At 61.2% G+C, this 27,869-nt stretch overlaps 1 protein-coding gene across 3 annotated transcripts in view; it reads right to left on the reverse strand.

Moving 5' to 3' along the window:
• RNF213 (ring finger protein 213) overlaps positions 1 to 27,869 on the reverse strand; it is a 103,994-nt gene that overhangs the window by 66,428 nt on the left and 9,697 nt on the right. For 2 of the 3 annotated variants that reach the window (XM_062215756.1, XM_062215758.1), the window contains exons 4-19: positions 26,564 to 26,677; positions 26,086 to 26,252; positions 25,389 to 25,544; positions 23,866 to 24,068; positions 22,419 to 22,702; positions 21,395 to 21,654; positions 20,331 to 20,528; positions 17,402 to 17,624; positions 16,635 to 16,690; positions 15,388 to 15,541; positions 12,998 to 13,165; positions 11,233 to 11,322; positions 9,564 to 9,686; positions 5,240 to 5,420; positions 3,819 to 3,992; positions 1,202 to 1,351 (exon numbers count right to left, since the gene is read on the reverse strand). In XM_062215756.1, coding sequence (XP_062071740.1) covers positions 1,202 to 1,351; positions 3,819 to 3,992; positions 5,240 to 5,420; positions 9,564 to 9,686; positions 11,233 to 11,322; positions 12,998 to 13,165; positions 15,388 to 15,541; positions 16,635 to 16,690; positions 17,402 to 17,624; positions 20,331 to 20,528; positions 21,395 to 21,654; positions 22,419 to 22,702; positions 23,866 to 24,068; positions 25,389 to 25,544; positions 26,086 to 26,252; positions 26,564 to 26,677 — 2,701 coding nt within the window. The remainder of the gene's footprint in view (positions 1 to 1,201; positions 1,352 to 3,818; positions 3,993 to 5,239; positions 5,421 to 9,563; positions 9,687 to 11,232; positions 11,323 to 12,997; positions 13,166 to 15,387; positions 15,542 to 16,634; positions 16,691 to 17,401; positions 17,625 to 20,330; positions 20,529 to 21,394; positions 21,655 to 22,418; positions 22,703 to 23,865; positions 24,069 to 25,388; positions 25,545 to 26,085; positions 26,253 to 26,563; positions 26,678 to 27,869) is intronic. The other variant, XM_062215757.1, reaches the window with a different exon arrangement.

A 27,869-nucleotide genomic window follows, 5' to 3' on the forward strand; every position in this document is an offset into this window, starting at 1 on the left:
CAGCATGTGGAAGACCTCTCTCTCTCTCTCTCTCTCTCTCTCTCTGCCTCTGCTTTTCTCTCTAACTCTGACTTTTAAATAAATAAATAAGTCTTTATTTAAAAAGAAGTTTGGAGCAGGTGTTTGGCTCAGCAGTTAAGACACTGGCTAAAACACCCACATGCCACAACAGAATGCCCGGGTTCGATCCTCGGCTGAGGATCCCGACTCCGGTTTTGTATAAGGGCGGACCCTGGAATGCAGCAGCAATGGCTCAAGTAATTGGGCTCCTGCCACTCAGGTGGGAGACCTGGACTCCTGGCTCCCAGCCTCAAGCTGGCCCAGCACTTGTCACTGTGGGAATCTGGGAGTGACCGGCAGATGGGAGCCGTCTGTCCCTCTCTCTGCCTCTGAAATACATAAATAAATGGAAGACGAAAACCTGGGGCCAAACACGTGGTGGGGCGGGTTCAAACCGCTGCCTGGGACGCCCCTACCTCCTATGGGCGCCGGTTCAGGTCCCGGCCGCTCTGCTTCTGATCCAGCTCCCTGCTGATGCGCGGGGAGGGAGCGAATGACGGCTGAGTGCCTGAGCCAGCACCCACGCGACAGGCCGGCCGGGGCTCCTGGCTCCTGGCTCCTGGCTCCTGGCGCCTGGCTCCTGGCGCCTGGCTCCTGGCTCCTGGCTCCTGGCTCCTGGCGCCTGGCACCTGGCTTTGGCCTGGCCCCATCTGGGCTGCTGTGGGCATTTGGGAAGAGGGTCTCTCTCTGTGTCTCTCCCTCTCTCTGTCACTCTGATTTTCAAGTAAGTAAATATTTTTAAAAGAAAACATCTAAGTCAAAAGTCTCAGTGCTCTTGGGAAGATGAAACACTGTGACCCTGACGGGAACAGGACAGGATTTAAGGAAGGACCAGGTGGGCCGGCGCCACGGGCAGCAGGTGGAGCCACCGCACCCCATATGGGTGCAGGTTTGTGTCCCGGCTGCTCCACTTCCAACCCAGCTCCCTCCTGATGGCCTGGGAAAGCAGTGGACGATGGCTCAAGTCCTCGGGTCCCTGCACCTGCGTGGGAGACCCGGAGGAGGCTCCTGGCGCCTGGCTCTGGTCTGGCTCAGCCCTGGCCGTTGTGGCCATTTGGGGAGTGAACCAGTGGATGGAGGACCTCTCCCCCTCGAGTACATTTGACTTTCAAATAAATACAGAAAGGAGAAAAGACACCACCTTGCACCAGGTGCTGCACCTTCCCACACTGGCTCAGGAGGCTGCCCACGCGCCTCCGCTCCGTCTTCAGAAAGTCAAGCTCCGCCTTCCTCCAGCCCAGCAACTCCTCCACGTCGCACTGGTCCTCTCGGGAGGAAGACGCTTTTCTCTCTGGAAAACCACACGAAGCAACAGGTCAAACAGATCAACAGGGCAAAGCACTCCCCAGAGCGCCGCGTCTGAAGGCCCCCACTGCACTGCCCGGGAGGGCCTGGCGCACGCGAGCCTCCCGAGACTGCTGACCCCACGCCCCCGACGGCCCTGAGACCCAGCACGGACGCTCACTAGGCCAGGACTCCTCCGGGAATCACAGGCACCCCAGAATCACTGCAAGAAAAGCAACTCTACAGAGCCCACACGGTCACCCTTCATACACACACACAGACGTACACACATATACACACAGACACACACACACACAGACACAGACTCTACAGAGCCCACACGGTCACCCTTCATACACACACACAGACGTACACACATATACACACAGACACACACACACACAGACACAGACTCTACAGAGCCCACACGGTCACCCTTCATACACAGACACAGACTCTACAGAGCCCACGCGGTCACCCTTCATACACACACACAGACTCTACAGAGCCCACGCGGTCACCCTTCATACACAGACACAGACTCTACAGAGCCCACGCGGTCACCCTTCATACACACACACAGACTCTACAGAGCCCACGCGGTCACCCTTCATACACAGACACAGACTCTACAGAGCCCACACGGTCACCCTTCATACACACACACAGACTCTACAGAGCCCACACGGTCACCCTTCATACACACACACAGACTCTACAGAGCCCACGCGGTCACCCTTCATACACACACACAGACGTACACACATATACACACACACACACACAGACACAGACTCTACAGAGCCCACACGGTCACCCTTCATACACACACACAGACTCTACAGAGCCCACGCGGTCACCCTTCATACACACACACAGACGTACACACATATACACACAGACACACACACACACAGACACAGACTCTACAGAGCCCACGCGGTCACCCTTCATACACACACACGGACTCTACAGAGCCCACGCGGTCACCCTTCATACACACACACGGACTCTACAGAGCCCACGCGGTCACCCTTCATACACACACACGGACTCTACAGAGCCCACGCGGTCACCCTTCATACACACACACGGACTCTACAGAGCCCACGCGGTCACCCTTCATACACACACACAGACAGACACACGTACACACACAGACAAACAGACCACACAGACACAGACACACAGAGACATACACACACAGACGTACACACAGACACACACACATAGACACAGACACACAGAGACGTACACACATACACACACAGACACACACACAGACATACACACGTATACACACACAGACACACACAGACACAGACACACAGAGACATACACACACAGATGTACACGCATACACACACAGACACACACACAGACATACACACGTATACACAGACACACACACATAGACACAGACACACAGAGACGTACACACACAGACGTACACGCATACACACACAGACACACACAGACATATACACATACACACATATACACAGACATTAACACACACAGACATATACATGTACACACACAGAGACACACACAAAAAGACACAGACACACACAAACATTCACACACATACAGACATGCAGACACATACACAGGTAGACACAGACACACAGAGACACATAAAACATTGATACACAGATAGTAACAGACACGCACAAAATGCAGACGTACAGACACACAGATAAAGACGTATTCACATACACACATACACACAACATAAACACTTTAACACACATACAGACATTAACACACACAGACACAGATAACCACACACACACAAACATATAGACAAACACAGACACACACTTACACAGATACATAGACACAGAGACACAGATACACACACAGATAGACACACAGACATATAGAAACACATAAACATATACACAGATGCACAGAATACACACACACATGGATATACACAGACACATTCACAGAGTCTCACACACAGAGGCACAGACATACACACACATAAACACACATACACAGAGCACATACACACATATGCAGACACAGACACACACATATACAGACATATGCAGACATACAAACATAGGCAGACAACCACGCACACATCTACACCGACACACACATACATATACAGACACACAGACTTACACAGATACATATAGACACACAGAGTCACATAGCTACATAGACACACACAGACATACAGTGCACAGATACACACACACATGCACACACAGACACGCATGCACACACGTACACACACAGACACACGCACACACGCAGACACCCATGCACACACAGACACACATGTACACACATGCAGACACACGCACACATACACGCAGACACACGCACACAGACACACAGACACACAGATACACACGCAGACACATGCACACAGACACACACAGACACACACGCACACACAGGCGCTGCAGCCCGTGACTCCTCTGCACTCCGCCGCACGCGGCCCCGCCTGTGCTTACGCAGTCGCCAGACGTCGAGAAACTGGGCCCTGTGCCTCAGGATCAGCTCCAGGTGCCCGACAAGAATGCTGCCCGACACGAGCTCGGCAGCGGCCGTGGTGAGCACCGAGTCGGCGGCAGCCATCAGCTTCTTGCCTTCCTCCGTGATGTTGGCCAGTATCTTCTCGTCGGTTCCTAGCAGGGGAGGGCACGGGGGGCTCAGCCGGGGTTCCCGCTCTCACCCAGCAGCCCGACTCCTGCGTGACCCAGCCCGGGAGGGCTTCCAGACGGCTGGCGCGGTGGCTGGGAGACCCGACCGGCTGCCTTCGTTCACACCGATGACGCCACAGTGGCCCAAACCGGCCGGGAGGCAGCGTCTCTCGGGTTTGCCAAGGCTGCACCTAGCACACGCCTCGCACCACAGCGCCCCCGTGCCCATGCCCCCAGCCAGGAAGGCCCCACGGCGGGGAGAGAGCCGGAGGCCAGCCGAGGGCCGTGAACGCCACTCTGCCAAACTCTGTGAGCCTCAGGGCTGGGACAGGGGTAGGATTGTCTGGATACGCTTAGTCTAACCTGCCGCTTTCTCTCCCGGTGTCTGTGAGGACCACGCTCATCTGCACCGTTGAAAAGAACTGCGGCAGCTCTGTCCCAGCTGTAGCACCAAGGCCCCCAGTGAGTGAGCCACGGGCCCTGCCACGCCCACTCGTGGCCTGAGCCTCCGCACCGGGAAGACAGTGGAGCAGCCGGGACTCGAATCAGTGCCCACGTGAGACGCTGGTGCTGCAGGCGGCGGCTTTGCTGTTGTTGCACCACAGCGCCGGTGGCCGCGTCTCCAATTCCTCACCAGCAAACTGAAGGCTTAAAGCAGACTTTCCGCAAGCAGGCGTCAGAGCTGAGTCTGGGCCAGCATCGAGGGCCACCGCTGTGACGCCAGCATCCCACGTGGGCGCCGGTTCAAGTCCCGGCTGCTCCACTTCCAGTCCAGCTCCCTGCTGGTGCACCTGGGAAGGCAGTAGAAGATGGCCCGAGTGCCTGGGCCCCTGCCAGCCCCGCGGGAGACCCGGATAGAGTTCCTGGCTCCTGCCTTTGGCCTGGCCCAGCTGTTGCAGCCATGAACCAGCAGATGGAAGATCCTCCCTCTCTCTCTCTCTCTCTCTCTCTCTCTCTCTCTCTCTCTCTCTCCCCCCTGCTCTGCAACTCTGCCTTTCAAATAAATAAATAAATCTTTTAAAAAAATCAAAGACACTGTTTCAGCATGGGAGCTGGTACCCAGCAGGCACTCGACCACTGCCGGCTTCCAGCACTGGTGTCGTTATAATGCGAGGCATCCTGGGCCTTCCTGGGCCCCTCCTCCACCCAATCTGCTTCCTTTGAAACATGAGCCCATCCCGCGTGAGCGCCAGCTGGGCCGGGGCGCCCGCGTCCCTGCCCCGGGAACGCACCATACAACTTGAAGAGATGCTTGACGTCGGGCCCCGTGAGCAGGTGTTCCAGAATCTCGTCAAAGTCGTCCGTGGCTTCCCCGCAGCTTCGGGGCCACGACTTGGTGATCACGGCAGACACGAGGGTGCCGAATTTCCTCAGGTCCTGACAGGAGACGCCCTCCAGGACGCTGGTCTGAGACTGAGGGCAGAGCCACAGAGAGCAGCGGCTGAGGCACCAGGCATGCGCGCCGGCCCGGCAGCCTCAGAACCGACCGCACTGGGCCTCGGCCTGAGACGGCAGAGCCAGCACCGAACAGCTCTCGGAGCGGCCGCTTCCTCCTGCGTCCCAGCCGCTTCCGTGACCAGCACAGCGACGCGAACACACGGACATGCGTGCACACACACACACATGCACATAGAGACACAGACACACGTGGAAATACACACACAGATGCACAGACACAAGCGGAAATATACACACCCTCATGCACACACCCCCACTCCACACACAGGTACACACACACTGATGTACACACATACATACATGTACACACTCATATACACTCATACACACTCATGCACACACATGCTCATGTGTGCATACACTCGTGTACACACACAGGTACACACATACTCACATGCTCATTCATGCATACACACATGTACACACATGTACACACTCATGTACAGGCACACTCGTGCACACTCATGAACACACTCGTGTACATACATTCGTGTACATACACACTCGTGCACACTCATGTACACACTCATGCACACACATGCTCATGTACACATACACTCGTGTACACACACAGGTACACACTCACGTGCTCATTCATGCATACACGCATGTACACACATGTACACACTCATGTACATGCACACTTGTGCACACATGCTCACATTCAGGTACACACACTCGTGCACACTCACTCTCTCACCATCAGAGCCGTAAGCGCCCAGCACAGACGCAGGCAGACACAGGGCAGCTGGGATTCTGCACACGCGCGGTGAACGAGCTAAGCAAGTGAAGAACAACTTCAGCGGCCACAGCAGGAGCGTAAAGTGCCGGAAAGAAACCCAACAGAAGCAGCGCAACACTCGTACCCCGGGACCAAAGCACTGAAGGAAATTGAAGATCCGAGTAAGTGGACAACACCCCAAGCTCACCGACACGGAGACAACATTTGGCGCCACTTCCCAAACTTCTCCGATCCAACACAGCCCCACCAGCCCCAGCCGATCTCCCTGCGGAACCCGGCAGGCTGAGCTGGGGAGCTGCAGCCCAAAATGGTCCCAGGAGAGAAGAGCCGAGGAGGAGGACCCACACTGCTCAGTCTCCAAACATTCCAGCAAGCAGCGGTCGTCACGGCGGCGTGGCACGGCAGCAAGGGCGGTGAGCGGGCCAAGAAACGAGGCGGACAGCGCAGAAAACGCACACGGCTGCGGTCAAGTCCAAGGTCGTCCAAGGGGACAGCACGCTCCCCTCAGGAGCAGCGCCGGCACAGCTGGGCCCCCGCGGGCAGATACACCCCAAACACAGCAAGGACCTCAGACAGATCCCAGGCCGGGACGTGGGAGCTGAGCCTGCCACGGCCTCGGAGGGGAGCGAGAGGGTGAACCCCACGCCTGGGGTGTGCCGAAGGAGTCTCTGATCCCAAAGTGCGAGCCACAGACGACAGGGACTGGACGTCACCAAAAGCAAAAATCTCTGTGCTTCAGAAGAGGAAACCAGCACAGCTTTCGAGCGCCATGGCCAGGGGTCCCCGCCTGCGAGGACACGGGCCTCGTCTGCTCAGTGCTTCTTCGAGACCCCTCCCAAGCCTTCCATGAATGGCCTGACCCCCCCACCCCGAAGTGAAAAGCGAGCCCCCAGGATGGGAGAAGACGCAGATGGTGTAGCTGCCCGGAGACCCCCACAGGGGAGGAGCAACTCCTGCAAGCAACACACAGAAGACGCTGGAAGCCATGGTCATCAGAGATATGCAAATCAAAGCCACGCCCACTGGGACCGCCAGAATCAGAGTTGGAAAACAGACGCGGAGCCCCCACTGCGGGGACCGTGAGCGATCGGTCCAGCCGCTGCCCAGCCCACATGGGCAGGCCCCTGACGCAGCTCCCACTCGACCCCCGTTACTGCCCAGGAGGGAGGACCTGAAGCTACAGAGACTGGCCCAGCAATGCCTCCAGCAGCCGAACACACACTCGCCCGGCTGTGGACAAGCGGACAGAGGAGGGAGTACACACACACACACTCACACTCACACACACTCACCCAGCTGTGGACAAGCGGACAGAGGACACCCGTCCATGAGGAGGAAGTACACACACACACACACACTCACACTCACACACTCACCCAGCTGTGGACAAGCGGACAGAGGAGGGAGTACACACACACACACTCACACTCACACACACTCACACGCACTCACACACACTCACCCAGCTGTGGACAAGCGGACAGAGGACACCCGTCCATGAGGAGGAAGTACACACACACACACACACTCACACTCACACACACTCACACTCACACACACTCACACTCACACACTCACCCAGCTGTGGACAAGTGGACAGCGGACACTCGCCCATGAGGAGGAGTACACACACACTCACACACACTCACACTCACACACTCACCCAGCTGTGGACAAGCGGACAAAGGACTCTCGTCCATGAGGAGGAAGTACACACACACACACTCACACTCACACGCACTCACCCAGCTGTGGACAAGCGGACAGAGGACACCCGTCCATGAGGAGGGAGTACACACACACTCACACACACTCACACTCACACACACTCACACGCACTCACCCAGCTGTGGACAAGCAGACAGAGGACTCTCGTCCATGAGGAGGAAGTACACACACACACACACACACTCACACACTCACCCAGCTGTGGACAAGCAGACAGCGGACACCTGTCCATGAGGAGGGAGTACACACACACACACTCACAGTCTCACACATACACACTCTCACTCACATACACTTACACACACATTCACACACGCGCTCTCGCTCACATACACTCTTACATTCACACACTCACACACGCAATCACACACTCTCACACACATTCACAATACTCTCACACTCATACACTCACACACACTGACACACTACACACTCACACACACAACTCTCGCAGGCTAAGAGGAATCGTCAGACACAAAGGCCACACCCCCAGGAGCTCCTGCAGTGAGAGCGCCCAGAGCCGCACAGACACAGGGAGTGAGCGGCAGGGGGCGGGGGCGGGGGCGGCAGAGGCTGGCGGCTCCGGGCCGCTTTGGAGGCTGTGACAGTGCTCTGGGGTGACGCGGAGGCGGCTGTACGGGCCTGTGGAGGTGCCCAGAACCACGGAACGCTACATCCAGGGGTGGATTGTACAGTGCACAACGATACCGCAATAAAGCGCTTAACAAGAAAGAGAGAGAAGCCTCGCACAAGCTGAGGGTCAGGGGAAGGCAGCTGGGACGCCCCCACCCCTGCGTCGAGCGCCCGGGCTCCAGCCGCCCCTCTGCACCCTGGGAAGCAGTGGCGGTAGTGCGAGGACTCGGGTCCCTGCTGCCCTAGAGGGAGACGTGGTCCCCAGCCCCGGGCTCCAGCCCTGGCCCACAGGTTGCAGGCATGCGGGGGACAGTCTGGGGCCGGCACCGTGGGTTAAGTGCCGCCTACGGTGCCGGCAGCCCATGTGGGCACAGGTTCAAGTCTCAGCTGCTCCACATCTGATCCAGCCCCCTGCTAATGTGCCTGGGAAAAGCAGCAGAGAATGGGCCAGCGCTTGGAGCCCTGCACCCGCATGGGAGACCTGGAAGAAGCTCCCGGCTTCAGATTGGCCCAGCTCTGGCCTTGTGGCCGTTTAGGGAGTGACCCAGTGGATGGAAGACAGAGTTCCAGGCTCCTGATCTCGGTCTGGACCAGCTCGGGCCATTGCAGCCATTTGAGGAGTGACCAGTGGATGGAAGATCTCTCTCTCTCTCTCTCTCTCTCTCTAACTCTGCCTTTCAAATAAATATAAGTAAATAAATATTTTTTAAAAAGTAAAGATTTAAATAAATAAGTAAAATTGCAAAGAGCGAGACTGGGCCAAGGTAGCACGTGTGTGGCTATGACCTCATGTGACGCACAGGAGACCACGGGGCCACCTGGAGGAGGGGTCAGCTCAGGAGTGGGGAAGGAGCAGAGCTTACACGGGGCAGGAAGCGGACACCCACTCCCGACGCCCAGCGCCACGCAGGGTCTCAGACCCAGCGGCCTCACTAACAGCCCCGGGCTGACCCACGCGAGCCCCAGTGCGTTCCCAGGAGAGGTCGGTCGGTTACCTGGCAGGCTGAGCTCACGGCTTCGATGACGCACTTCTCAAAGCTCTGGGCCACGCTGTCCTCGGGGCCCGCGGTGTCCCAGCGGGTGCTGCAGTAGGCGGAGATCTGGGCGAGCGGCCTCTCCTGCAACCGCGGAGGGCAGTGAGGGCTCCTGGGGCTGCCCGCGTCTCCGCCGCTCGCCCGCCATCTCCCCAGCCCACACCCACCTGTCCCCCGGCCCCACGCCCAAACCAGACCCGCACGGTTAGAATGAAAACAACCAGAGCCGCCGGAAAATTCGGAGAAGTCCGTCTTTTTTCCTAGCCTCTGATTTTCTAAAAAGAGCCACGCAACAGTCACACAGACCAGTGAACACGAATTGCCCCACAGTCTGAATTCAAAAGGAAGAACGCTTTTGATTCTCCATCGTCACTGCGTCTGATGAGACTTGTGCCCCCAGCAGGTCACTCGGGGCTCCTGCATGGGGGAGGGGCTCACCCCGTGAACTCCTGGGGTTCTGTGACGGCCAGACTCTGCGATAGCCCAACAAAACGGAGACATTCTTCTGGGGTCAAACTCCGCAGGAAGGACCAGAGGGGCAGGCGCTGAGCAGCCACAGGCTAGGCTGCCGCCCGGGCACCCGCATCCCACGTCAGAGCTCCACTTCTGACCCAGTTCCCCGCTGATGCCCCGGGAGACAGCAGAAGACGGCCCAGTGCTTGGGCCCCTGCACCCGCGAGGGAGACCCAGATGGAGTTCTAGGCTCCTGGCTTCAGTCCGGCCCAGCGCTGGCTGCTGTGGCCGTTTGGGGAGTGAGTCAGCAGATGGAAGACCTCTCTTCCTCTCTGTGTCCTTCCACCTTTTGAACAACAAAAAAAAAAAAAGGCCAGCGCCGCGGCTCACTAGGCTAATCCTCCACCTGTGGCCAGGCACTCCGGGTTCTAGTCCCGGTCGGGGCGCCGGGTTCTGTCCCGGTTGCTTCTCTTCCAGGCCAGCTCTCTGCTGTGGCCCAGGAGTGCAGTGGAGGATGGCCCAGGTCCTTGGGCCCTGCACCCCATGGGAGACCAGGAGGAAGCACCTGGCTCCTGGCTTCGGATCAGCGCAGCGCCGGCCATAGCGGCCATTTGGGGGGTGAACCAACAGAAGGAAGATCTTTCTCTCTGTCTCTCTCTCACTAACTCTGCCTGTCCCAAAACAAAACAAAATAAAACAAAACAAAAAAAAACCAAGATGGATCTAAAACGAGGCCAGTGCCATGGCATAGCAGGTAAAGCCACTGTGGCACCAGCACTCCACACAGGCACCAGTTCGAGTCCCAGCTGTTCCACTTCCCATCCAGCTCTCTGCTGTGGCCTGGGAAAGCAGTAGAAGATGGCCCAAGTCCTTGGGTCCCTGCACCCACGTGGGAGACCTGGAAGAAGCTCTTGGCTCCTGACTTCGGACCTGCTCAGCTTTGGCCATTGTGGCCATTTGAGGGTGAACCAATGGATGGACAGTTTCTCTCCATCTCTTCTCCTCTCTCTCTGTAACTCTGACTTCTAAATAAATAAATAAATCTTTAAAAAAAAGAAAGAAAGAAATACCAAGCTGTGATTCCTTCCACTCCCTGCCAACCAGAGGCTGGCTCTGCACCGTTCCTATCTGTTGGCTGTTGCCGGTGCTCTGAGGCCTGCGTCCCGGCCGCCGGTACCTGTGTGAGCCTCCCCTCCAGGTCTCCCAGCAGGGACTCCTTCCAGCCCAGCTCCACGGGGAAGCCTATTTCCACCAGCCGCCTCCAGACCTGCAAAACAAAACCCACGGGAAGGCAACAGTCACCACACAGCTCGGGCCAGAGCCGCCCCCGACACCAGGACGGGTCCTGGGGGTGGCATGGCGAGTGCTGCACTCAGGACGCCGGGCCCACCACCCGTGGCAGTCACGGCAGCCACCTCGGCCTCCAATCCCCAGGCCCCGCTGGGCCGGGCCCCACTGTGGCCACCTGCACCATGTGACTGTCGTCTATCGAAAGGGTTTCGCTCCAGTGTTCTGTTTTTACAAAAACATTGCAAGGACATTGCCAACGCATCCCCGGGAGCCCTGCTCTCCCCCTCTGTAAACGAGCGGCTTCTCTGCTTGGCCAGGACGCCCCCATGGAGCTGTCCCGACGACCCCACCTCTCCCGTCCGGGCCCAGCCCAGGACTCTGCTGTCGTCTCTCACTTTCTCTTATGACGTTGAGGACTCGTGAAAGCCCAGGCCGCCCCCGCTGTGGACTGTGTCTGCGGCAGCTTTGTCCTAAACTTGCCCCAGGATCTGATTCCCATTGAAATGTCTTTGGCAAGAGCCCGTCAGGTGCCACGGGAAGAGGCGGTTTCCGTACCTTCCCCCGGCTGCCCCACCAACCACTTAACTGCCCTCAGATGGAGCCTTTTACAGGAGCCCACAAGACCTGTTTGTGCCATCACTACCACAGCACCAACACCACCAACACCACCATCACCACCAACACCATCAACACCAACACCATCAACACCACAACCAACACCAACACCAACATCATCAACACCACCATCACCACCACCACCAACACCAACACCATCAACACCACCATCACCTCTACCACCAACACCATCACAACCACCACCACCATCACTATCATCACCACCATCACACCATCACCTATACCATCACCATTACCACAAACAGCGTCACTACCACCACACTATCACCATCACCACCAACACCACCATCACCTCTACCACCAACACCATCACCATCAAAACCACAACCAACACCATCATCACCACCACAAACACCATCAACACCACCATCACCTCTATCACCAACACCATCACAACCACCACTACCATCACCACCACTCCACCATCACACCATCACCTGTACCACCACCATTACCACAAACACCATCACTACCACCATCACCACCAACACCACCATCACCATCATCTCTACCACAACACCATCACAACCATCACCAGCACCACCACCATCATCACAGTCACCTGTACCTCTGCCATTACCAAACACCATCACCACCACCACCCCACCGATAAACACCACCATGATCACCATCACCATCATCTCTATCATTACCACCATCACAACCACCAGCACCACCATCACTACCCCCACCACGACCACCACCACTATCACCTCGACCATCACCAACACCAATACCACAGTCACCACCAGCACCAACACAACACCAACACCACCATCACTACCACCACCACTACTGAGATCCTGCTGGCCGGCATGCCAGGCAAGAGGTGCGACGGCACCTCCCACCTGCTGTCTCCCGTGCCCCCGGAGCGGCCCTGCTGGGTGAACAGCCAGTCCTTATTCCACAGAGGCAGCACAGTGCCCACAGCCCTCAGGATGCGGTCACACGGAAGCTCAGCCGCGGCACACCCCTCCCCGGGAGCCCTGAGCAGTGTCTCCGCTCCCAGCAGTCACCTGGATCTCGTGGGGGTAGGTGAACCGGACGTCAGAGAAATGCGAGTTCTTCAGCATGTTCTCCTTGAAGACCCCCTGGAGCCAGGCCCTCGTGGTGGCCAGCGTCTCCTGGAAGGCGGCTGTGCCCGAGCTCCTCCTGGCTGCCTCCCCAGGCCGCTCCACGGAGTCCTGCAAGAACAGTGGGGCTCACTTGGGCTTTTGGACACCACCATGCGTCACTTGTCCCCGGACCCCTGCAGATGCCACACACAGCCCTCATGTGAAGCCCACCTCGGACAAGCTCTTTGATTTCCCCAGAAAGTTCTGGACCCAGCAAACAGTAAGGAGAAGGATCAGCTACAGCAGCTTTCGGGAAAGGCCAGAGAGCCGAGCAGTCTCTGCCTGGGCGGCCAGCGGCCCAGTGGAGTAGCTGTGCCTCCTCCAGGCAGGGCCTCAGCAGGCGGCCTGGCCTGACCCTCCCCAGGTGGCCCAGATGGCTCGCATCTGGGAATGGAACATGCTGGCCCTTGCACGGCACCTTCTGAACAATCCAGAAGTGTCCCTTGTGATCATCCAGGGCCACCTTTGGTCTTGAACTGTGGCCCCAGCCGCACACAATCCCCCAGCACCCAGCAGAGGTGGACAGAGAGGGGTGACCGAGAACCTGCATCTCCCTTTCTCTCCCTCCCTCTCTCTGCCTTCCAAGTCGAGCAACATAAACAAGCATTAGCAAGAAGACGTGGACAGTGGGACTACAAGGCCTTACATCACTCTAGGCTCAAGCGCACAAACGCAAGGGGATCGATGCCGCTGGGAAACGAAGCAGCACCAGTGACGTGCGGGCCTGAGTGACAGCCAGGACAGGAAGTGCTCAGAGACAGGCGGGGCTGACTGCAGGCACAGAAGTCGGGACGACGGAGGGGCACAGGGGAGCTGGGATCAGCCCAGGGCCCAAGAGTGCACACAGCGAGACAGGCCCACAGCCCTGCACCTGCCACCTGTGGCCCTCGCTCGCTGGGGAAGGCCAGGCTTGGACATGCAGGTTATTTAGAGAAAGGGTCCCTGTCCCCTGTGAAATATGGAATCAGGGAACGAGAACGGTTATCGTGGGAGAGTCCTTGCCTGGCCTCGAGGCCCCGTGGTTTCCCTGTGGCTGTAGAGCCGAGTGAATCTCTGCCTCCCAGCTAAGTCCCAGGAGACCCAGGGCACTGACCCTGCTCTTAGGTGTCCACTAAGTATCTGAGATCTGAATCAGCCACGTGTTGGATTCCAGCCCTCAGGGAGCGAGTGGGGAGCCCGCCCGGGCAGGGTGCACGTGGCATTCGAGCCCAGGGGGAGCGAGCCCACCCGGGCAGGGTGCACGTGGCATTCCAGCCCTGGGGGAGCGAGCCCACCCGGGCAGGGTGCACGTGGCATTCCAGCCCTCGGGGAGCAAGCCCACCTGGGCAGGGTGCACGTGGCATTCCAGCCCTCGGGGAGCGAGTGGGGAGCCCGCCCGGGCAGGGTGCACGTGGCATTCCAGCCCTCGGGGAGCGAGCCCACCTGGGCAGGGTGCACGTGGCATTCCAGCCCTCGGGGAGCGAGTGGGGAGCCCGCCCGGGCAGGGTGCACGTGGCATTCCAGCCCACGGGGAGCGAGTGGGGAGCCCGCCCGGGCAGGGTGCACATGGCATTCCAGCCCACAGGGAGCGAGTGGGGAGCCCGCCCAGGCAGGGTGCACGTGGCATTCCAGCCCTGGGGGACAGAGCCCACCCGGGCAGGGTGCATGTGGCATTCCAGCCCTCGGGGAGCGAGTGGGGAGCCCGCCTGGGCAGGGTGCACGTGGCATTCCAGCCCTCGGGGAGCGAGTGGGGAGCCCGCCCGGGCAGGGTGCACGTGGCATTCCAGCCCTGGGGGAGCGAGCCCACCTGGGCAGGGTGCACGTGGGGAGCCCACCTGGGCAGGGTGCACGTGGCATTCCAGCCCTCGGGGAGCGAGTGGGGAGCCCGCCCGGGCAGGGTGCACGTGGCATTCCAGCCCACGGGGAGCGAGTGGGGAGCCCGCCCGGGCAGGGTGCACGTGGCATTCCAGCCCACGGGGAGCGAGTGGGGAGCCCGCCCGGGCAGGGTGCACGTGGCATTCCAGCCCACGGGGAGCGAGTGGGGAGCCCGCCCGGGCAGGGTGCACGTGGCATTCCAGCCCACGGGGAGCGAGTGGGGAGCCCGCCCGGGCAGGGTGCACGTGGCATTCCAGCCCACGGGGAGCGAGTGGGGAGCCCGCCCGGGGAAGGGTATGTGTGTCAGGGCAGGGTGCACGTGGCATTCCAGCCCTCGGGGAGCAAGTGGGGAGCCCGCCCAGGTAGGGTGCACGTGGCATTCCAGCCCTCGGGGAGCGAGCCCGCCCAGGCAGGGCCCATCAGTCACCCCCACTCACCGCGGCGGGCTGCAGGACGAGCAGTTTGCACACGGTCTCCGCCGACAAGGCAGGGATCTCATAGAACGCCACGCTCTTGGTGAGGCCGCAGGCGAGCTCGTGGAGTCTCAAGCACACAGCCCGGCAGGCCTGCAGCAAGGCCTCCTGGACGATCCTGCCCGAGAGCGAAGAGAGCGTGCACACGCCGCCGAGGACCCGGCGCAGCGGCCCAGAGCCCCCGGGACCAGACCCCTCCCTGGAAAATGCTAACGACTACGGCGATCTCTCGGCCCCTGTGGTCAAACCCACGTCCAGGGTGACAAGGAAACAAGTCCTCGGGCTCTGCCCCTGTCAGTGGGCAGGCGTCCAGCACGGGGGTCCGGTCTCCGCGTGGGACGCCCACTTCTCGTATCTGAGTGCCTGGGTTCGAGTCCCCACTGCTCGTGTTTAGCACCCGGGAGGCAGCTGCTGACGGCTCAAGTATTTGGGTCCCTGCTGCCCACGCGCAGACCCAGGCTGAGTCCCGGACTCCGGCGTCAGCGGGGCTGGGCCCTGGCTGTTGCAGGCATTTGGGGAGTGACCCAGTGCATCTCAGCAGACACCCACGGCCCCTTGCACTTCCGCTCGCTCCCGGCGCCCCATCCCACAGGGAGACGACATCCCACAGACGCCCGGGAGCAGACGACTGCTGGGGCAGTCATTTTACGCTGTGACTCGAAGCCGACCCGACGTCCGGGGCACCCAAGGACTAAACGTTCAAGGGTGCAAGACACAGACACGGGAGGACGCGTGGGACGAAGGCTGGGCGGGTCCCAGCAGTGGATGTCTGGTTTAAAAACTGAAGATGACAAGGCTGGCGCGGGCACAGAGGGCGTGCAGCACCCCTTGGGAGGCCTGGTTTCAATCCCGGCTACTCTGCTTCCGACCCAGCTTCCTGCCAATAGGAGGCAGGGGAGATGGCCCAAGCACTTGGGCCCTGCACCCACGTGGGAGAGCCGGTGGGAGCTCCTGGCTTCGGCCTGGCCCAGCTCTGGCCGTGGCAGCCATCTGGGGAGTGACTGGACAGATCTCTCTCTGTCTTTCTGTCACTCTGCATTTGAAATCAACAAACCTTTCAACAAACTGATGGCTACAAGACTGACCCACACGGACAAACAGAATACGTTGTGATGGACGATGGCTCCCCCTGACAACAGCAGAACGGATGCTGTCAATCACCAGGGAGGAGCAGTGACACTCGGGACAGTGTCCTTTGCTCTTCTACTCACGCGGTCTGACAGATGTCCAGCAGGTGCAGCAGCATCTGGAAGGTCCTCTGGATAGCCTAGGGCAGCGAGGGGAGAGAGACAGGGAGGGGCTGAGGTGAGACGTCCACGTCTGCTGAGAAAAGTAAAAAAATAAACCAGCTACGGGCTGGAGTCCGGCTCCTCTGCTCCCGACGGACCTCCCGCTAATGGCCTGGGAGAGCAGCCCCACGTGCTTGGATCCCCGCACCCACGCGGGAGACCTGGAGGAAGCTCCTGGCTTCAGCCTGGCCCCACTCCAGCAACGGGCTGGAGTCCGGCTCCTCTGCTCCCGACGGACCTCCCGCTAATGGCCTGGGAGAGCAGCAGATGGCCCACGTGCTTGGATCCCCGCACCCACGCGGGAGACCTGGAGGAAGCTCCTGGCTTCAGCCTGGCCCCACTCCGGCTGTGGCGCCCATTTGGGGAGTGAACCAGTGGGTGGAAGGTCATTCTCTCTTCCTCTCTGTCACTCTGCCCTCCAAATAAATAAATAAACTGTGTTTAAAAAATCAAGGTAGGGGCCGGCGCTGTGGCACAGCGGGTTAAGTGGCTGCCGGCGGCGCCAGCATCCCATATGGGCACCACTTCAAGTCCCGGCTGCTCCACTTCCAATCCAGCTCTCTGCTATGGCCTGGGAAAGCAGTAGAAGATGACCCAACTCAAATCCACCCCTAGCCCCAAGGAGCAAGGGCCACCCCAGGCCAGGCCGCCCCCTGCCGCGGCCTGAGGGCCCAGTGCAGACCACGCACCTGTGCGTTCAGGTACCCGACCCAAGAAAGTTCCTGCAGCCGGTAGGCGGTCCCCAGGAGACAGTCCAGGACCCGGGCAGGACAGCCAGTCAGGTGCTCGGCGAAGCTCTCCATGTAGTGCACCAGCTGCCCCAGAGGAAGCAAACTAAACCAGGAGCGGAAGAGATACTGATCCAGGCCCAGCAAGTGCTGGTTCCGTTCCATGACCTGAAGCAGCTGGTTCCTGTGCAGAGGAAATGGACCTGAGCCAGGACTGACAACCAGGGGGACGCGAGCACACAGAACTCTGGCGGGGCCGGCACCATGGCTCCACGGGTAAATCCGCCGCCTGCAGCACCGCATCCCACGTGAGCGCCGGTTCAAGTCCCGGCTGCTCCACTTCCCATCCAGCTCCCTGCTAATGCACCTGGGGAGGCAGTGGAAGGTGGCCCAGGTGTTTGGGCCCCTGCGCCCACGTGGGAGACCTGGAGGAAGCTGCTGGCTCCTGGCTTTGGCCTGGCCCAGCCCTGGCTGTTGTGGCCATTTGATGGAAGATCTCTCTCTCTCTCTCTCTCTCTCTCTCTCTGCCTCTCAAATAAATAAACAAAATCATCTTTTAAAATCGTAGGAGACAGGACACATTCACCACTTAACCATTTCCAGGTGTGAACCACAGTCACGTTGCTGTGCAACCAAACTCCAGTGGCCTCGCACCTGGCAAAGCTGAATCCGTCCCCTTAAACAGTCACTCCCCAACCCCCCGGCCCCCCGGCCCGCCGCCCGGCAGCCCCCACTCTCCCTGCCTCTGTGAGGTGACTCCTCCAGGGGACTCAGGGGCCACACAGGCTCGGTCCCCTGTGACTGGCTTATGGCACCTGGCATGAGGTCCTCCCGGTAAACCCGTGCTGCGGCCGGTGCCTTTTAAGGCTGAGTCCTACTCCCCTATGTGTGTTCTCCTCTATCCATGGGCACGGGCTGCTTCCAGCTCCGGCCGCTGCCAACAGCGCTGCCCAGGGCCCCCCTGTGCACACCCACACCGGGGCTGCCGCGGGGCGGGGCTGGGAGCTTCCCTCTCAGAGCGGCTGTGCCATCGCACGCTCCCACCAGCCGGGCACAGGGCCTCCCGTGGCTCGGCATCCGCACCGACACTGGCTGCTCCCAGCGTGTGTTTCTGGTGTGGAGTGGCACCTCGGCCTGGCCTGGCTCTGTGGTGTGGTGGAGCAGGGTTCCGTGTGCTTATCCGGCCCAGGTATCCCTGCTGGAGAACCACGCGTGCAACTTCTTCCCCTGTTTCTGGACAACACGCATCTTTCCTGCCACCTTCAAGACCTGCACTCTCACGGCAACACTCGTGCACTGTGGTGCGGTGGGCCAAGGTGCACCTGCCACAGCCCTACCTCCTACGCGAGGGCCAGGTCGAGTCCAGAGTGACACGCTCCTGACCCAGCTCCTGCTAACGCACCTGGGAAAGCAGCCGGGGACGGCCCAGTGCTTGGTCCCCGCCCTGGTCAAGTCCTCCACGTGGGAGCCCCGGATGGAGCCCCCGCCCCGGCTCCAGCCCGGCCCAGCCCTGGCTGCTGTGGCCATTTGGGGAGTGAGCCAGGGGATGGAGATTCGCTCTCTCTGTCTCCCTCCCTCTCCTTCCCTCTCTGTTTTTAATTCTCTCTCTGTAACTCTTCCCAATAAATGAAGCACGGGGCCGGCGCTGTGGCGTAGCGGACAAAGCCTCGACCTGCAGAGCCGGCATCCCACATGGGCACCGGTTTGAGTCCCAGCTGCTCCACTTCTGATCCAGCTCTCTGCTGTGGCCTGGGGAAGCAGTAGAAGATGGCCCAAGTCCTTGGGCCCCTGCACCTGCGTGGGAGACCCGGAAGAAGCCTCTGGCTCCTGGCTTCAGATCAGCACAGCTCCTGCCATTGCGGCCAACTGGGGAGTGAACCAGTGGAGGGAAGACCTCTCTCTGCCTTTCAAATAAGTAAATAAATCTTTTAAAAATATAAAGCACAACCTTGTTTAAACTATAAAATCACATTATAAGGTCATATATTTAACTTTTTCTTACTCTGACATTTAAAAATTTTATCTATTTGTTTATTTAGAAGGTAGAGAGGCAAATAGGGAGAGGAAGAAACAGAGGGAATCTTCCATCCACTGGTTCACTCCCCAAACGGCCACAATGGCCAGGGCTGGGCCAGGCCGAAGCCAGGAGCCTGAACCTCCATCCGAGTCTCCCACGTGGGTGTCAGGGGCTCAAGCACTCGGCCCATCTTCCACCACCTTGCCAGTTTGTTATCAGGCAGCCGGACAGGAAGCGAGCAGCCAGAACTGGAACCGGAGCTCACAGGGGATGCGGGCATCGCAGGCAGCGGCTCAACCCGGTGCCGCAGGCCCTGGGATGACCTCTGCAACTCGTGAGCAACGAAATGAACTCAGTATTTAGTAGGACCATCCCCCGCCCCAGCCCGTGGTGTGGCTCTGTGTGTGTGATTACTCTCCTGTGACCCAGGGGAGGCCCTGCTGTGTGGGCCGAGGTCAGGGCTCTGTCCCCCGCCCACTGCGCTGCCCGGAACCCACAACGGGCAAGGTGCACACACACAGCCTGTCACGGCACTTCCACCCTCAGGAATTCATCTCAAGGCAACGGCTGCACGGGTCGGAGCTCCCCAATGGGACGGTGCCCAGGTGCCCAGGAACAAGCAGCCAGCCGAGGAGTCACCATCCTTCACGCCTTAGGCGGACACGGGCAGTCCTGCTCCAGCCGGGCAGGCAGAGCTGTTCCCGGGGCACTGGTCAGTGCAGGACAAACAAGGCTTCGCTGAGGTGGGTCTCTAAGCCCACGTAGCCCAGCCGTCCCCAGGCGCACAGAGCGCGAGGCGCTGTCGTCAGCCGCGGGGCCCCTGGTGCGGGAAGCACCCTGAGGGGAAGGATCCGGCCCCACGCGGCCACTTACGGCTCTGGCGTCTTCTCCCGGAACGTCCAGAAGGAGATGCCCTGGAGGGCCGCCCAGCTGTCCTCGGGCTGCCTCGCCGCGTCCCTGCTGGGCGGCGACAGCTCCATGAAGTAGTGCAGGACGGGCAGGACGGCCAGCCAGGAGTCCACCTTGCTCTCCATGCACCTCTGACACAGGTTCACCAAGAACGCTCGCCAGCTGCAGGCACAGGGGACGCCGTGGTGAGCCGACGTCGGCCGTGTGGGGCCCGCCCCGCGGGGAGGGGAGCACCGCACGGCTGCGGGGACTGGGGTGCTCCATCAGGACCCCGTGGACACCCGGGCAATCCCCACCACACACTCCACAGAGCTACTTCCCCCTCCACCCCGAGGGAGAGCAGAGAGCCGAGGGCTGTGCTGCAGGGCGAGGCTGGGCCCAGGCCGCCAGGCCACTGCCGATCTGTGGGCAGCGCCAAGGCTGGGCAGCCTGCAAAGGCACGCGGCCAGAGCCCGGGCATCCTCGTCCTTCCAAACACACGTGTTCACTCCGCACATGGCCTGAGGGAACACGCTAACCCCGCGCGCCTCCTCGCTGGCGCTCCCCACCCCCGGTGTTAAAACCCCTGAAGCCAGATGTCAGCGAGAGCTGCCGCTCAGGTAGGCCCCGAATGTCACTCTCAGGTTCCACCAATCAGAGCTGCAGGCCAGACTGGAAAAAGGCGGGCTCAGGGAGGCCCCCAGGCGGCCTCCCTGGCACAGGCCCTGTCCTTGTCACCTCCGACCCTTCCAGGCCAGTGACAATCATGCTGTGCAAGCACAGGGCACGGGCAGTGCCGTGGGTGAACATCTGGGTTGCTCCCAGGACGTCCCCAAAGGAAGTCCCCAGACCCTGTGCACCGCGGGGCTTGTGAGAGGCGGGGCGGCCGACAGCAGGTGCGAACGGCTTCAGGCGGCAAACACGGCAGAGGAAGGGCGCTGGCCACCCCGCGGGGGGGCCTGGCGTGCCCGGCCACTCTAGGGCAGGCACCTGCTCTTGTAAGCAAAGACAAGTCAGCGAGGCAGCCGCGCAGGGCAGCACCGCCGTACCTGTGCGAGGTTCCGGGGAAGTGACTGAGGTCGCGATGGAGGGCATCGGCGCCGCGGGCACTCGGCGCGAGCAGGCAGCAGAGCAGGCCCAGGTCACTTTGTGGCAAGCACAGGTTAAACTTTTCCACCGAGAAAAGGACGATCAGGCCCATCCTCAGCTTGCTGCTCACCGGGCCGTCGCCGGGCGCGTGCTCGCCGCCTTTTCCCTCCAGAAACGGCGCCATCTTCTTCTTCAGATACTGCCACAGGTGCTCCTTCACCTGGGCCCAGGAGGAGGAAGACGCGGGTGTCACGGGGCCACCGCAGCCGGACCCCACGCAGAGCAGGGCTCAGCCCCCCCAGCTCCTCCCCTCAGCTCCCGGAGAGCCAGGCGGCAGGGCAGTTGCACCGTCACCTCCAAGGTGGCTCCAGGTCTGCCTAAAACTGCCTGGGCCAGGGCGCACTGTGCTGGGGCTGAGGGGCAGTAAGGGGGCCTCCACCCCTCATGTCCACTCTGCCCAAAGCCCAGGGGAACCAGTACTGGGCAGGGCTCTCGGGGACAAGGAGGAAGGACACAGGCTGACAAGTGCTCCCGGGCGGGATGGACTGGCCAGGAAGTCAGGGGTCACGTGACCACCAGCAGGTGGGGGAGGCTGCCCACCCAGCAGGTGGGAGAGGCTGCCCACCCAGCAGGTGGGGGAGAGGCCGCCCACCCAGCAGGTGGGGGAGAGGCCGCCCACCCAGCAGGTGGGGGAGAGGCTGCCCGCTTGGCAAGTGGGGCTGCTGGCGGCTGGAGTGAAGCCTGGGGCCCGGCGCTGCACCGTGGTGGGTTTAGCCACTGCTTATGACGCCCACATCCCATACGGGCGCTGGCTCGAGTCCCGGCTGCTCCACTTCAGATCCAGCTCCCTGCAAATGCACCTGGGGAGGCAGCAGACGACGGCCCAAGCGCCTGGACCCCTGCACCCCCGTGGGAGACCAGGACGGACTTCTGGCTCCTGGCTTTGGCCTGGCCCAGCAGACGGACGCTCTTCCCTGCCAGTACCTGCGCCTCCTCGTACTGCAGCGATTTCCACGGCTGGGCTTGGCCCTCGTACACCATGGGCACGCGGACGACGGCGTACAACTGCTGGAGCTGCGTGAAGAAGCTGCCGAGGTTGACGGGGCTCCAGGGCCGCAGGACGCTGAAGATGCTGTCGAGCATGATGCCGGCCGCCAGCTGCTTCCCGCGCACCAGGTCCTTCTGCGTGCCGTCCGTGAGTTTATCCAGGAACCTCCGAAACTTCCCGGGCGGCTTCATGCAGATGATGTCGTCGTACTGGTGCCAGTCTGGGGGACGCCAGAGCCAGGCTGTAGGCGGGACGCCCAGGGCCCGGCGCGAGGCAGAGACACAGAGACAGCGGCCGGGAAGGGAGGGGTGGGAGACTCGGGGCCGCTGGACTCGCTCCCCCCGGCTACTGGGGGTCTGGCCCCTGGAGGGAGACAGGCAGGCGAAGAGCCACGGCCACGGAATCTCTGTGTGACCGGCAGGCAGGCCCAGCAAAGACGTCCCTTAGAACGTGAGCTCGCCAGGTGGCACGCGCGCCCCTTCCTCCACCCCACAGAGGATGCCCAGTCCCAGCAGCCGCACACGGAGCCCCGGGCACAGCCCCCTGCTCGGGACAAGGGCTGAATCCCTGGCTCCGGGCACAAGCGGCAAATAACACCAGTGTGGGCGGGAAGGGCCGAGAGCACGGGGCACTCCCCAGAAGACGGGAGACGGACGAGATCAACGACACGGTCGGAGGCCATGGAGACACAGGCAGACAGAGCAGAGGGGGGACAGGCGGAGGGCGCAGTGGCCGGCTGCCCAGCTCCACCCTGGCCCCGCCTGGGGGACCGCCTCCTCGGGGACACCTGCCCAGGCCCCGGGTCAGCCCCCCGGCCTCCTGCTCTTTCAATGGGGCCATCTCCACTGCCACAGAAACCCCGGCTCTCTGGGCCACCATGGGCAGCCTCCCGCTCTCGCCGGGGAGCTGGCTTCTCAGTCCGCCAGCCGGGACAGAAACAGCGCTCAGAAACGCGCCAAATCACGGAAGCTGGGCAGAGTCACCGGGGCGGCTCTGGGCCCGGGGACTCACAGGGGCGAGGCCTCTGCCCTTCTGTGCCTGCTAACCAACGCTCAGGACGCAGCCACGACAAATAAGACCCTGGAGACACGGACTCCCGAGGACACAGATGCACAGAGGAAGAGGAAGGGCAGCCCACGATGCCCGGCTCCCCCGACCAACGGCGCGTGTCCAGGCACAGAGGGGAGCTGAGGGCGGCACAAGGGGCCAGGCAGACACCAGGGCTGGGACAGAGGGCCCAGGAAAGGCCAGGAGAACCGGAGAGGGCCCTCGCACTCCCGACAGCCCCAGCAGGGCGGGCGCAGGTGTCGGCTCTCCCCGGGCCGCCCGTCCACCCATCCGCGGGGAACCTCGGGCTGGGTGGTCCCCACAGCCCCGGCTCACCTCCCGAGCCCACGAGGGTGGACTTCACACAGAGGCAGCGGTTCACGTGCTCGCCCTCCTTCTGCTGCTGCTTGTAGATGAACTCGTATTCCGCGGTGCCTTTGTCACGGTAGACGACGTACTTGTAGGGGATGGCCTTGTCCAGGTGCTGCCTGGAGATGACCAGGCTGCCTTCGATGAGGGACCCGTTCTCGTGCAAGTCCCTGCAAACACGGGATGCCAGCCGGTCACCCCCCGACCCCAGCCCGGAAGCCTGAGTTCCTCACACTGCCACAGTACCGGGCGCACACCCAGCGCTAGCAACCAAAGCCAACCGGAGCGATGCTTCCAAAACAAGACACGGGTCCCAGACGGGCCCGAGGGGACACTGCCCCGAACTGGGCACCTTACTGAGTGAGCATGAGGTCATCCACGGGTTTCCGGGATGGGCTGCTGTGCGCACGGGGCCCTCCGTGTGCTGACCTGGGGAGCCCTGTGCGCGGGGCCCTCCGTGTGCTGACCTGGGGAGCCCTGTGCGCGGGGCCCTCCGTGTGCTGACCTGGGGAGCCGTGTGCACGGGGCCCTCCGTGTACTGACCTGGGGAGCCGTGTGCCGGGGCCCTCCGTGTGCTGACCTGGGGAGCCGTGTGCACGGGGCCCTCCGTGTGCTGACCTGGGGAGCCGTGTGCACGGGGCCCTCCGTGTGCTGACCTGGGGAGCCGTGTGCGTGGGGCCCTCCGTGTGCTGACCTGGGGAGCCGTGTGCGTGGGGCCCTCCGTGTGCTGACCTGGGGAGCCGTGTGCGTGGGGCCCTCTGTGTGCTGACCTGGGGAGCCCTGTGTGCACGGGGCCCTCCGTGTGCTGACCTGGGGATCCCTGTGCGCGGGGCCCTCTGTGTGCTGACCTGGGGAGCCCTGTGTGCACGGGGCCCTCCGTGTGCTGACCTGGGGATCCCTGTGCGCGGGGCCCTCCGTGTGCTGACCTGGGGAGCCCTGTGTGCACGGGGCCCTCCGTGTGCTGACCTGGGGATCCCTGTGTGCGTGGGGCCCTCTGTGTACTGACCTGGGGAGCCCTGTGTGCACGGGGCCCTCCGTGTGCTGACCTGGGGAGCCCTGTGCGCGGGGCCCTCCGTGTGCTGACCTGGGGAGCCCTGTGCGCGGGCCCTCCGTGTGCACACGTGCTGTGTGCATGGGGCCCTCCATGTGCTGACCTGGGGATCCCTGTGCGCGGGGCCCTTCGTGTGCACACGTGCTGTGTGCGTGGGGCCCTCTGTGTACTGACCTGGGGAGCCGTGTGCGCGGGGCCCTCCGTGTGCTGACCTGGGGAGCCCTGTGTGCGTGGGGCCCTCTGTGTACTGACCTGGGGAGCCCTGTGTGCACGGGGCCCTCCGTGTGCTGACCTGGGGAGCCCTGTGTTTGGGGCCCTCTGTGTACTGACCTGGGGAGCCCTGTGCGCGGGGCCCTCTGTGTGCTGACCTGGGGAGCCGTGTGCGCGGGGCCCTCCGTGTGCACACGTGCTGTGTACACGGGGCCTTCCGCGTGCTCACCTGGTGTAGTTCATCTCACACACATCCGTCCACTTGGTCTTTCCCAGCTCCTCTCCTCCCCTGACAAACACTTTGTGGTGGCTGGGGTCAAAGCTGAAGTCTTTAGAGAGGATAGCGTGGAAGTACACCGTGACTCCCTCGCCGGGGCTCAGCCCGCTGCAGGGAGGCCAAGACGGAGACCGATCATGTCCAGCCCCGCCCACACACCTGCGCACACGCACACACACGCGTCCACACGTGCACACGCACACGTGCGCACACACATGGCCCGCTTGTCTTTCTTTAAAAAGATTTACTCGTCTATTTATTTATTTAATAGGCAGAGAGAGGTCTTCCACCCACTGGCTCACTCCCCAAATGGCCACTACAGCCGGGGCTGGGCCAGGCTGAAGCCAGGAGCCTGGAAGTCCATCCAGGTCTCCCACGTGGGTGCAGGGGCCCAAGCACTTGGGCCATCTTCCACTGCTTTCCCAGGCCACAGCAGGGAGCTGGAGATGGGAAGTGGAGCAGCCGGGACCGGCGCCCATGTGGGATGGCGGCTTCATATGCGGCAGCTTTACCTGCTGTGGCACAGCGCGCCCCACTCTGCAGGTGGATCCCAGGCACCATCAGGAAAGGACTGACAGATGCCCCTCCCGCCCCCCCACAGGGCCCCAGCCCCCCCCCGCCCCACCCCGCCCCGGCTGGCCACACCCACCTCTCCGGGGCCTCCCGGGAGCCCCCCTCCTGGCTCTTCTCACTCTTCAGAGAGGCCGCGTGATGTCTGCTGCTTCCTTCCGGCTTCTTCGGGGCCTCCAGCTTTGCCTTCTTGTTTTTATCCGTTTTGTCTCCAGTCACAGTCGTGGCGTCCTTGGGTTCAGCTTCCTGGAGCCAGGAACCAACACCGAGCCTAAGGCCTGCCCTCCGCTCCCCCTGCAGCCACAGCGGCCACTCCCTTCTCTGCTGGAACCTTCCCCGGCCTCCAGCCCCTCTCCCGCCCACCACGCTCAGTCATCCTCGGGGCCGCCCACCCTCCCACTCCCCACCTCTGCCCCCACAGCGCCTCCCCAGGGGCTCTGCTTGGCTCCTGGCACTCTCCCTGCCTGGCCGGCTCCCTTCTCCCTCTGCAAGGGCGGAGACAGCAGCAGCCAGGAGGCCCCCAGGAGGCCAGGCCTGGCCGGAAGCAGCTGCCCTACCTGGCCCTGTTTCTGGGAAGCAGGGGTGCTTGCTGGCGGCTGCTTGCTTTTCTGGGCCTTGCCTTTCATTTCCTTCCCAGCGCCATCAGCTGGCTCAGCCGTAGCCTCAACAGCCTGCAAGAGAACGCGCTCAGGGGCCGGCGCTGTGGCTCAGTGGGTTACAGCCGCGACCTGTAGCTCCAGCATCCTCTATGGGCGCCGGTTCAAGTCCTGGCTGCTCCACTTCCAAATCAGCGCCCTGCTAAGTCTCCTGGGAAAAGCTGTGGACGATGGCCCGAGGGCGTGGGCCCCGGCACCCCCGTGAGAGACCTGGGAGAAGCGCCTGACTTCTGGCTTTGGCCTGGCCTGGCCCAGTCCTGGCTGTTACAGCCACTTGGGGAGTGAGCCAGCAGATGGAAGACCTCTCTCTCTCCTTCTAGAACTCCTAACTCTGCCTTTCAAATAAATGAATCTTTATAAAGAAAGAAAGCGAACCCAGCGCCAGGGTGGGCACGTGGCTCGGCAGTTGAGACGCCTGGTTCTGTCCCCGCGGGGGCCTGGCCCAGCTGCCTGCTAACATTCACCCTAAGGGCTCGAGTGCTCGGGAGGCTGGGATAGAGCTCCCGGTCCAGGCTTCCTCCTGGCCCAGCCCTGCCTCAGCTGTTGCACACTTTTGAGGACTGAACCAGTGGACGGCAGACCTCTTTCTCTCTTTCAAATACATTAAATTAAAATTTTAATTAAAAATTAGAAGTTTTTAAGAAGGGGAGCTGGGTAAGCTGCCGGCATCCCATGTGAGTGCCGGTTCAAGTCCCGGCTGCTCCACTTCCAATCCACCTGGGGAAGCAGCGTTAGACAGCCCAGTGCTCAGGTCCCTGCACCCATGTGGGAGACCCGGACGGAGTCCCTGACTCCTGGCTTGAGCCTGGCCCAGCCCCTGCCGCTGTGGACATCTGGGGAGTCGATCAGCAATGGATGAGCGCTCTCTCTCTCTCTCTCTCTCTCTGCCTTTCAAATAACCAACGGCAAAAGGAAGACCTTTCTCTCTGTCTCTCTCACTGTCCACTCTGCCTGTCAAAAAATAAGTAAATAAAATAAAATAAAATAAAATAAAATAAAATAAGCAAAGAGCCCAGGAGCTCGAGCCCAGGAGCCAAGATGGAAGGGGGCAGCCTGTGTCTCAGCTCACAAGGCCAGCACCTGCCACAGGCCTGGGTGTGGGCGTCCCTTCCCTGGCCGCCTCCCGGGGAGCAGGCCCCTGAGGACCCCTCTGGGACAAGAAGGGACGTGGGAGCTGCATGACACAGCAGAGGGACGAGGCACCCTG

Source organism: Lepus europaeus, chromosome 18, assembly GCF_033115175.1.
Source record: "Lepus europaeus isolate LE1 chromosome 18, mLepTim1.pri, whole genome shotgun sequence".
Classification (NCBI taxonomy): domain Eukaryota; kingdom Metazoa; phylum Chordata; class Mammalia; order Lagomorpha; family Leporidae; genus Lepus; species Lepus europaeus.